General features: G+C 37.0%; 1 protein-coding gene across 1 annotated transcript; it reads right to left on the bottom strand.

Moving 5' to 3' along the window:
- Positions 1-4717: 4717 nt before the first annotated feature.
- On the bottom strand, positions 4718-10482 carry LOC128507909 (tripartite motif-containing protein 16-like). Its single transcript, XM_053479059.1, has 6 exons — positions 9865-10482; positions 6566-6661; positions 6175-6408; positions 5874-6045; positions 5594-5653; positions 4718-5276 (listed from the first exon to the last, which is right to left on the bottom strand). The coding sequence occupies exons 1-6, from the start codon at positions 10465-10467 to the stop codon at positions 4741-4743; spliced, it is 1701 nt and encodes a 566-aa protein (XP_053335034.1). The 5' UTR covers positions 10468-10482; the 3' UTR covers positions 4718-4740.
- Between the last annotated feature and the right edge of the window lie 1472 nt (positions 10483-11954).

Raw genomic sequence — 11954 nt, 5'->3', positions numbered from 1 at the left:
GGGGACTCCTGTGAGAGGACAGGCCTGTCTGTGAGTGCTTTGGGACGGTGGAGGGGGCGGCGGTGGCAGCTGCTGTGGCAAGTTGAGAAGAGTCAGTACAGACACATCAGAGTCTCCAAAAGTCTCCAGTAACACAAGAAAAAGTCGCCAGATTTGTCGCTAGTCGCTTTTTTAAAAAATTGTCGCTAGAGGGATTTGAAAAGTCGCTAAATATAGCGACAAAGTCGCTAAGTTGGCAACACTGCGTAGATTATTTCACCATCACCCACACAGTCACCCACACAGTCACACACACACACACACACACACACACATGTATATATACACAGTATAATGTTGTGTATGGGGCAAAAACAGGCAGAGTTAAAATCTGATGATTGTTGAGAATAAATGTATACTTCTGTATAATTCGTATTCACAAACAGGTCTGGAAGGCGGATGAATTTAAATATTGCCATATGTATTTCATAATGTGCTCAGAAGCTAAATGTACATGTATATTAATATATAATATAAATATACATTTCTGTATTTTGGATTTTAGAAAATAAACCTCCATGTTAATCCAGATTTAGCTGCACAATTGTACAGTATGTTCACTGACACTGTTAAATGGTTAAGTTAATGTGTTAGTACATGTGACTGATGTTTTGCACTATGATTGAATTCTCTGACTGTTTATGAGGAGGTGTTGTATACTAGGCTGCGATGGATCGGAGGAATATTTAATAGTGAATTGTGTTGTTTGTATGTAGATTGTTTTATTTTTCCTTTGCCCGAGTCCGTCGTGTGATGTGATCGACTGTATGGTTGTGAACGATGGTGAGCCAGTCCCAGTGAATCAACCCTGACCCGTCTTCTTGGAGGGATTCTTTACAATTGCAGCTAAGCTGATATTTCACACTCATACACTACCCGAGTAGTAGTTGATAACAAGGTCTTTACATTTCATGAAAAAGGTTTCACCACATCTGCGAATACCAAAAGGGACCAGGAGAATTTTTGGACACTTTTACTTTTAATAATTTTTTCTTTCTAAATTTAAATTGAATTGTCTTTATCACATTCATGTTGCTAATTTACTGTTTGTGTAATAAAGCCAGGCTGTTATTAGTTTTACATTAACTGGACCAAAAAATTATTTAATTATCCTCCAGAGAGTCGGACCTAGCCCATATCGATATCGTTACGGTGTTATATCACCCTTATATTATATTTATTTGCATTTAAATGTTGTCTGACATTGTAAAGCACACACTAAAAAAAAAAACAATAAACTATAATTAACACGAAGAAGAGGCCCTGATTATACTGCATAAATATTATTTAGTACAACAAAATTCTTCTGTGATCTAGAAAACTTCATGCGTGTGGATGAACACTGATTAGACTGTGTGGGAAATTAAAGAGGAGGATCACGATCACGGCTTAAAATCCCCAACCCCAAACCTCATTTAAATTAAATTAACAAATACTGTAAATAAACAATAGCCCATAATTAATATAGCATTTTTATTTAGATTATAAAAAATAATCCTGCATCTATTTTTAGGCGTGCCAGCTGATTAATGTTTCATTTACTAAAATGTGATTTTACATACAATTAAAACTCTCATTAAATTAAACATTAAACATAAAATCTGTTCAAATTAAACTTGTTCCATTACGATTATGTTAAAAAATACATGTTACACTGTTTGGAGTAATTAGTTTATATATTAACGAGCTGATTACAGAGCTCCCACTGTTGAGCTTCAAAACCGTTCTTCATTAAAACCTGTGGGTGACACCATGGAGTGTTTGTCCAGTTCTTATACAGTCTATGGCTGGGAACTGCTGGTATAGTTTGTGTATAGAGTTTTTACATCACAAAGATCAACTACGATCAACAACTCAGTGTTACCATATGGTTAATGCATTTCATTACATTACCAGCTAACAAACACTTATGTGAGAGAAGGTGAAGCTGAGCTTTAGTTTTTATTTCTTCTTTCCTTCAGCACCATCCATTGTCCAGCCTTCTTGTCCGGTTTTCCCGATCTGTCTTTGTATTATACCACGATTCCTAATTGTACGTAAAATCACATTTTAGTAAAGTAAACATTACTAGATTAATTTTAAGTATCTGACAAGCCTTTAGGAGATGATTGGTTGGGATCTCTTACTTCTACGGCATGACTCTAAAAATGCTGCTGGTCCTTCCTAACCCTAGACTGTAGGGCTTATAACAGGTAGCAGAGTGTGATGGGCCTTTCACAGAGTCAGCCAATGGTCAGAGTTTAATAAGAAAAGTAAGCCTGTTCCACTGAGCTGAATTAGCTACCGACCTCTCCTGATGTCTCATGATTTAAAATGATGAAGTCTTTGTGGTCTCTACTGGTTCGGTTAATTTTTCAAGTGATGGGCCGTTAACAATAGAAATAAACTCATAAGGACATGAAAACGAGTCTACAGCGTATTTTGACATGAGCAATACATGAAATAAGGACGTGTTATGTACATAATAAAGTTTTAATAACTGTCGTTAAGGAATTTAACTGAGCCCTAAATAAATGATAATGAAACCAGTAACAACAGTATCATCATAAAGAGAAATTAAAATAACGCTACTGACTATAACAAACTATTACGGAGGTGTTAACAATATGAAAATGATGCCATTATGTTACACTTTCTGTTTTGTATTTGTTGTTTTTTTTGTGTAATCTGAGTGTATTATGATTGAAATAAAGCTGCTCACATCAACGGCACTTTCACTGTGCAAAAGCCAACGTTTATTTAGTGAGTATATATTTCAGTTTAGTGAAACTAAAGTGGCCAAACAGACGCCTCTCTTACACAGCTAGGGAGTTTTGTTTTACTGGGGCATTATTATTGATCTTAATTATTATTATTAATATTATTATTATTATTATTTCCTTTGCTTTTTGCTTTTCATCTTCAGTGTTTTTTTATCCCTACCGTCACTTCATGTTTGATTGTACAGTTAAATGTGTGTGTATTTTTTTTTTTATCTATTTATTTCTGTTTTTATTTTGTGACTTGATTCTGAGCTTCGGCAGTACGAGTGTATACAGGAGCCGTCATACATTACACATAATATTGTGTGTTTTGTAGGATTCTCTCTTAATCAAGTGTGTTATCCCTAGAATGTTGCCGTGAATATAAATAGTGATGCACTGTTTTGTGTATGATTAAACTCAATGCAGTAATTTCTCTGTCCTCCTACACAGAACCTGAGCCATGCAGTGTAAAGTGTACGGGTGTGCACACTGGGGGCATCACGTTGCATGTGCGCGCAAAACCAATGCCCTTATTTTTTAAAATCTCACTCCCAGCTTTTCTGAAAAGTTGACAGAAATGTATTTTAGGAATAAAAATGATATGGTAAATTTGTCAAAAGACTTTATTATGAAATTTAAAAACACATTAAAACATTTCTATTGTGCATCGAACTTTAACATGTAAAATATCTTTCAATTGTGTTTAATCATGACTGTTTTCCTTAAAATATCACTTTATAAATTTTATCAATACTTCCATCTACATTTAGTCCAATGATTTTTGGCTGCCAAATGCTGCTGAACAGGTAAGGAGGTGATAAAAACTGATAAGGACTCCATAAAGTGGCAAAAAAATTAATAATAACTAGATAATGGCACTTATGAATTGATACTCCCAGTGATACAGGGAACTCCTCAGTCTGGGTGAGTGAGTGGAAAGGGCTCATGGTTTTAAGCTACACCACTTTTCTCAGTAATGGTGTTGATCTGTTATTCTAATTCTTGGTCTAATTCTAGGACAGGACTCGCTAGAAGTGTTGCAGGATGACATGAATGAAGGAAGGTTGCCACTGAGTAGCTGCAGATCAGACTTGACACTATTGTCTAAAAATGGTTGCCATACTGACCTGAAGAACTGGTTCCTGGTCTCTCTGATATGAAAAGACTATAAGGTGCAAAAAAAAAAAAAAAAAAAATACTAGGAAAGGTAATAGAGCAAGTCATTCATTTTGATTAGACATACTGTGTGTCTGGCAGGTCAATCTTTGACAAAGTGTGATTGATTTGTGACATTTTGGACATCTCCAGACTATTGGGGCTGAAGGCTGCTCTTATATTTAAGGGCCAGGAAAAGATGTTTTAAATATTCAAACGACATTTTAATCAATAGAAATGGCTTATTTAATAGTAATAATAATCTAGCTGTTATGATTTTATGGCACAAACTGGCCTATATTAAACCACCTCCAAAACTAATAGTGGAAATACAGACCATGTTAGTGGACTTTTTCTTGGACAAGCTGGACAAAGATTTACTTTTGATATTATTTTTTTTTAGCAGATTTAAACGAAAAGTCTTTGCTGAAATATATATTTGTGTGTGTGTATGTGTGTGTGTGTGTGGTCAGTTTTAAACATCTACTTTCAATAATGTGAATATAAAGTTATTCTAAAGTGATGTCTGATGTGCCGAATCTCACCACGGCTCTTCACACAGATACAACTTTATAATAATACATTTAATACATTTAATAATACGTCTGTTTATTTTTATTAAACTATATTCAGTGTTAATATTTACTCTTTAATTGTCCCTGTGTTAAATTACTGAGCTGTTCGTGCAGCTGGATTGTGTGTTAGTGAGACAAAAAAAAAAAAAAAAATTGAATTTTTGAAATTTGAATTTGAGATGACTGAGCAACAATGTGCAGGAATTTTACACAAAACACTACAGACTTTATTCTGGATCACACAATCTCACAGTAGAGCCAGACCAGTAGAGCCTAAACCCAGCGTACAGAGGCTGAGTGAATGTGGTGTGGACTCTGTGGAGGAGCTTCATCGTGTCAGAGACGCTGTAGAAGGACAGAGTTCCTGCACTGTGATCCACATACACTCCTATTCTGGAGGATGATGGAGCTTTGAGATCAGTCTCAATGTTGTTGTGATAGAAAAAGAGAGAAGAAGAAGAAGAAGAACACCACAGACTCCAGGACTGATTGTTGCCTCCAAACATACACTCATTACCCTCTTCTTTCCTACTGATGTCTTTATATGAGACTGATATGGACACATAACGACCACTCCACTCCACCTCCCAGTAACAGCGTCCACACACACTCTCCTTACACAACACCTGCCTGTAGAAGTCAAATCTCTCTGGATGATCAGAGTACTGCTGCTCTCTCTTACTGTATCTCACCGCTCTGTTCTTCTCAGACAGAATGAGGTTACGATGTGTCGTGTTGGGATCCAGAGTCAGATAACAGAAATCTAAAATAAAAGAGAAAAACAAACTGAACAATGTGAACATGTTGGGTTTAATTCACAGAATACTGTATATTCATGTGAAGAGTGAGACAGCTGTCTTTGTGCGCTGATATCTGAGGGAGAAATGTCTCAATGTTCATTCAGATTTTAATCTAAAAATCCTATGATTTTAATCTTACTTTTTAGTATTTAGTATTTTCTAAAATACTTTTGGAGGATATAGTACTTAATGAAATAAGACTCTATTATTATAATTATTATTATTATAATTAGTAGTGTGTGTATTATATATTTTATGTTTTTTTGTGTGTGTAATATACATTTCAGAAACTCATCTCTGCTCTGTGTCTCTGGCGGTAAAAAGATCTGAACTGCTGCAGCTGTGGAGAGAAAAATGGAAATGAAGACAAAAAGCATCATCAGGTTGTAAAAGATGGAAACAGTTTAAAGTGATACAGTCAGTTTATTCATTTTAAATCAGTATTTTAGTTCAAACTCTCTGCAGGAAGGTCAGCAGAAGCATTGCTAAGAAATAAGACTTGACAGAGCGAGTAAAGACGTCCATCATTGTGTTTCTCCAGCAGGAACAGCTCCTCTTACCATGTGGAGGGATTTTGTTGAATTTCTCCTCACAGAATTCCTCGAGTCTCTTCTTCAGATCTGAGAGAGAATTCCTCACTCCATCAAATGAGAGATGTTGATGGACACTGATGCTGGAGGTCTGAAAGTTTGGTCTGGTCCATGGAGGAGACTGACGTCCAGAAGCTAAAGCCTACAGAAAGCAGATTAAATGTAAAACACACTTGTGACATCAGAGGACATTCACTGTTCCATTAACAGGAGGTGTTTTAGAGAGTGTGTGAGAAACAGCTGTGTGTGTAGATCAGACAGTGAGTGTTACCTGGAGGAACTGGATGTGATCGTGTGTGTGTGAAAGCTGCTCCAGCTCAGTGAGTCTCCTCTGAAGATCAGCAATCTCCTGCTCCAGTTGCTCCAGGAGTCGTTCAGCTCGACTCAGTTCAGTCTTCTCCTGAGCTCTGATCAGCTCCGTCACCTCCGAGCGCTTTTTCTCCATGGAGCTGATCAGCTCAGTAAAGATCCTCTCACTGTCCTCCACTGCTGTCTGTGCACTCAGCTGTTAGGACACACAGACACACACACACACACACACACACACACACAGGATTTAATGCTCATCTATCATTCCCTCTCTTACTGCGACTCTAAATGACTCCATGTTGTCCATGTTGTGTGTGTTTCTAGGAGCAGCTCTGTCTCTGCTCACTGCTCACCTTTATAGTGTTCACAGCCTGTTTCAGCTCCTGCACCTTTTTCTGCTTCTCCTGGATTCTCTGCTGGGATTTCATCTGCTCCTCCTTTAACTCACTCTGAGGACAGAACAGTTACATTCAGCTTTTTATAAAGTACTTACATAGTAAGATAATTCACACATGTTTTGTGTGTGTGTGTGTGTGTGTGTGTGTGTGTGTGTGTGTGAATGTGTATGTGTGTGTGTGTGTGTGTGCTGTAGTGTTATAGTTTCCCTTCACTGGATCTAAGAGACATAAACCCTTATCCGGCATGATGACAAGAGTGGAGTGGAGCACATTATATCTGCTTTGTTCATGTTTATGTTTATTCTCTTTCTCTCTCTCTCTCTCTCTCTCTGTTTGAATTTGTAATTGATGTTTCAATCATATAATTCACTAGAGCACATGCAGTGATGGTGACCGTGACACATACGCCTATCAGAATGTAGAGGAATGTTTATATCATGTGACATATTCAGATGTGAGTGACAGGTGAAGCTTGTGGTTAGTTCGGTCAAAATGTGGAACCATAAGAAGCTGACAGTCAGATTTAGATATCGGTGCCATGGGCAGCCACACAGAACAGCATGTTGGTGAAGCAGCACAATGCAGACGTGAAACAATAATAAATAAATTGTAATGGTGGTGACATTTGTGTGATCAGTTTACTGTTCCTTCAATGCAGGTTACATTTTTCATGCCACCGTATGGTTGGTGCCCTGATTCTAGTTTGTGAGGCAGGTTACTGCCCAAGAAGATCTCTCACTGAGTGTACGAGACGGGGAGGGGAGGAGAGGTGGACACTACCTCAGGTCTCACCACTGGAAGTCTGAGTACAGGGAAGTGCAGGATCACTCAGTCACTGAGTAAACCACAGTTCATTCATAATACTGTCTACATACACTATAGAACATCACAGACATGGTGGATTCTTATAGTTTGTGTAAAATTAGTGAAAATAATATAAAACACGCCTATGATGAAATGGTTTGTCCTGAGATTAGCCAGATAAAGAAAAAATAATAAAATGTAAAATCCATGTCAGATGCCCAGTTTATAAATGTCTGTATGTAATAAAGTTTTTCATGCCGCTGTAAAAGGAGTCACGGTGAGTATAACACCTATGTGGGTTAACATGTCGTGCTGTGTTGCTAGCTTACATTACACTGGTTAACACAGAACAGATGATTTTACAGTTTCACACGATAATGTCTGTAGCCTGATGCAGAACCATAACAACATAACGTTTAGTTAACTTTCACTGAGGCGTCATTATAAAGGTTTTCTGTGATTGTATTGAGGTCCAGCGCTGTATCAGGGGAACTTCCAGTGATAACATTATGCTGTTATTTTGGCTTTGTTGTATTACAGTATTTTAAGTTTCTCTCAAGCATAATTAATTCCAGAAGCGACTCGTAAATTAAAGCGAATGTCCCCATAAGAAATAATGAAAACTTTTTTGCTCATCTTGTGTAACGTTCGCAAACTGGTTACTTGCAATCTGAGGTTTCACTGTATATATATAATTTATACATCTACACATATAATAAAACTATAGAGTTGGGGTGTCTGTACATTGAATATATTTGTGTAAGATGAGTAATATAACACATCAACTCTGTCTGTTTGTGCACGCATCAGATAAAAACTACTGAACTCATTTTAAAATAATGGGCTTGCAATGGGTAACATATGGGCTTTATTTCACCTCAATCAGCGCACAGGAACAGAAGATACACTTATTTGAAATATTAACAAAAAATGCCCTTATCATAAAAACATCAACCTTGAAAAAAATCATTAGTTCATCTCAAAATTCCACAGATGGCATTGTACATTCATTAAAACATGCCTATGAGTGTGTAATTAAATTTCACGTAAACAAAACTGGTGTATACAGGTGCATCTCAATAAATTAGAATATCATCAAAAACTGAAGTTTATATATTATACAGACTGATTACACACAGACTGATATATATATATATATATTTTAAATGTTTATTTCTTTTGCTTTTTGATGATTAGGCTCACAGCTAATGAAAACCAAAAATTCAGTATCTCAGAAAATTGGAATAGTGTGGAAAAAGTTCAATATTGAAGACTCATGGTGTCACACTCTAATCAGATAATTAACTTAAAACACCCGCAAAGATTTCCTGAGCCTTTAAATTGTCTCTCAGTCTGGTTCAGTAGGCCACCTGTTCACAGAGTGCTGTATCCAAGTACATTAATGGAAAGATGAATGGAAGGAAAAAATGTGATAGAAAAAGGTGCACAAGCAACAGGGATAATTTCATTTGGAAATCGAGGTCCCAGAATCTGGAGGAAGAGAGGAAAGGGACAGAATCCAAGTCGGTGGTGGTTTGGGGAGCGATGTCATCTTCTGGTGTTGGTCCACTGTGTTTGATCAGGTCCAAGGTCAGCACAGCGTCTACCAGGAAGTTTTAGAGCACTTCATGCTTCCCATTGCTGATCAGCTTTATGGAGAAGCTGATTAAATTTTTCAGCAGGACTTGGCACACTGCCAGAAGTACTAATACCTGGTTGAAGGACCATGGTGTATGTGTGTTTGATTGGCCTGGAAAGTTCCCCAACCTAAAGCCCACAGAAAATGTATGAAGTATTGTGAAAAGAAGATGTGAGACACCAGACCCAACAACGCAGAAGAACTGGAAAATGCTTTCAGAGCAACCTGGGCTTCCATACAGTAACACCTCAGCAGTGCCACAGACTGATCACCTTCATGCCACGCCTCAATGCTGCAGTAATTCATGCAAAGGGAGCCCTGACCAGGTACTGAGTACTGTACATGTTCATACTCTTCACTACTCCAACATTTTGGTGTTTGAAATCTTTTCTCCTTTTTTATTGATCTTAAGTAATATTCTAATTTTCTGAGATACTGGATTTTGGGTTTTCATTAGCTGCAAGCCATAATCATCAAAATTAAAAGAAACAAACATTTGAAATATATCAGTCTGTGTGTAATCAATCTATATAATGTACGAGTTTCACTTTAAAAACTGAATTACTGAAACTAATCACCGTTTTGCTGATATTCTAATTTACTGAGATGCAACTGCGTATGTGTGTGTGTGTATTCATATATATCTCAAACAATATCTAGCCAAACAGTCACACACTAATATTTCATATCTTATACATTAATTATTAATAGTAATATCGCTTTTATGTGTAACTAACACAACTCTGAGCACATGTTTCTAGATATAAACTATAATTAAGAACCTTATCCTGGAAATCTTTCTCATTCTCACCTGTTTCTCAGCTCTTTCTGCTGCGGCTGTGACGGTGTCGTGTCCTTTGTGATTTTCCATCGTACACAAATAACAGATGCATGTTTGATCAGTTCGGCAGTAGATCTTCATCAGTTCGTTATGTTCAGAGCAGATCTTCTCTTGGAGTTCTGCTGAAGCTTCAGTTAATGTGTGGTTTTTCAAAGCAGGAACTTCCAGGTGAGGTTTCAAATGTGTTTCACAGTAAGAAGCCAAACACGTCAGACAGGACTTGACGGCTTTGTGTTTTCTCCCTGTGCAGAAATCACACACCACATCTCCAGGTCCAGCGTAACAGTGAGCAGGAGAAGCAGCTTGGACTTCAGTCTTCTTCTTCAGTTTCTCCACCACTTCAGCCAGCATGTTGTTTCTGCGTAGAACAGGCCTTGGAGTGAAAGTGTCTCTGCACTGAGGACAGCTGTAGACGCCCTTCTGATCCTCCTGATCCCAGCAGCCATTAATACACACCTTACAGAAACTGTGACCACAGGGGATAGCCACCGGATCCTTCAGGAGATCCAGACACACTGGACAGATGAACTGATCCACTGAAAACTGATCTACTGAAATACTGGCCTCAGCCATTTTTCTGCACTAACACACACACACACAGAACAAGAGAGAGAGAGAGAGGGAGTGAGTGTCTAACTTTAGTTTTCTTTGACAAGAACTTCCTGGTTCTGTGTGTGTGTGTAAGAGAGAGTGTGTGAGAGGAGGAGCTAAAAAGAGGGAGGGCATGAATACACCTTTGTTAACCATTTCATCTCCCTTTAGTCCATGAATCTGTGGAGACGTAAATTATTCCTGTCTACAAAACACCTGAATTGATACTTTGGTCTTGTTAATAAATACATTTTACATTGTTTATTGATGTTTTTATATAATTATTTATTTACTTTATTTTATTTTTTCACTATTTTTCTTCGTTCAGTGTGGATGCTTCCATGGTGTGTGTAGTGAAACCCATAAAAGACTGTATACTACACAACATGCTTTGGTCAAATCTATTTAATAATAATAAAAAAAAAATCCCATATAAGTAATAGTTTTTATAACATTTTAAAATATTTATTTCACATTCACATAATATTAACATTAGTGAAAAAAGCTGAAACTTTATTTATTCAGTTAAGAATGTAAATAGTAATTAATAACTGTATTGGTATTATGACTATATTTATTGTCTGTCACTGTTTAACTGTAGTGAAGCACTTTGAGCTCCATATTCTGTCTGAATAGAGTTATTCTAATGATTGTAGGTAAATAGACAGAGACAGATTAAGTCAGTACTTTATCAGTACTGTGTTTAATGTGACGTATCACTCCAGAGTTCTCCAAAGTTTACTGTACTTCACTTTACTTAAGAATTTAGGATCTTCACATTAAATTAATTAACTTTAATACACATTACAGCACATACTTACACTTACAGTCACGGTACATGGAGCTTAGCTTCACCGTCCTCATTTAAAGCTCCACCCACTCACCCTGTTACACTACGTATAAATACAGAAACTGAAAGTTCATCCAGAGTAAAGAAAACTGATCTCTCTCTCTCTCTCTCTCTCTCAGGAAAATGGTGGAGGTGAGTATTTCAGTAGATCAGGACCAGTTCATCTGTCCAGTCTGTCTGGATCTCCTGTGGTCCAGCACAGTTACAGTTACACTATCCTATCACAATACAGTGAAGGTGAGTGAACCCGGAGTGAAACAATTCTTCCTGAATGTCCTGTATGACTGTAGTGTTTATCAGCATTAAACCTCACAAGGCTTTTACCCTCACAGCATTAACAGCAAACACAAACATGTCTGTAACTTTTTATTCATAATAAATACCTTATGTTTATAATAAAAGATGGACTATTAAATAACTGGTACATATTCTCCAAAACTGCACAAGGTTACAGGACTTTCTCCAGGTTACTGACACTACATTTCTGAACTAACAAAATGTATAAATATTTAAGTGAAACAAATAAAACTGAAGTTCACTTTACAGTGTAACTGTATTAGACTAACAATTCTCTCTGACATTCTAATTCTTAAACATCATTTAATTACATACACTTTAT

The sequence above is a fragment of the Clarias gariepinus genome, chromosome 2 (genome assembly GCF_024256425.1).
Source record: "Clarias gariepinus isolate MV-2021 ecotype Netherlands chromosome 2, CGAR_prim_01v2, whole genome shotgun sequence".
Lineage (NCBI taxonomy): Eukaryota > Metazoa > Chordata > Actinopteri > Siluriformes > Clariidae > Clarias > Clarias gariepinus.
This window is presented reverse-complemented; position numbering and strand designations above follow the sequence as displayed.

Coding starts and splice junctions, on each gene's coding strand:
- LOC128507909 (XM_053479059.1), bottom strand. CDS start 10,467: ATGGCTGAGGCCAGTATTTCAGTAGATCAGTTTTCAGTGGATCAGTTC. Junction 5,654..5,873: donor CAACAAAATCCCTCCACATG/GTAAGAGGAGCT, acceptor TTCTCTCCACAG/CTGCAGCAGTTCAGATCTTT. Junction 5,277..5,593: donor CAGAGATGAGTTTCTGAAAT/GTATATTACACA, acceptor CTTTTATTTTAG/ATTTCTGTTATCTGACTCTG.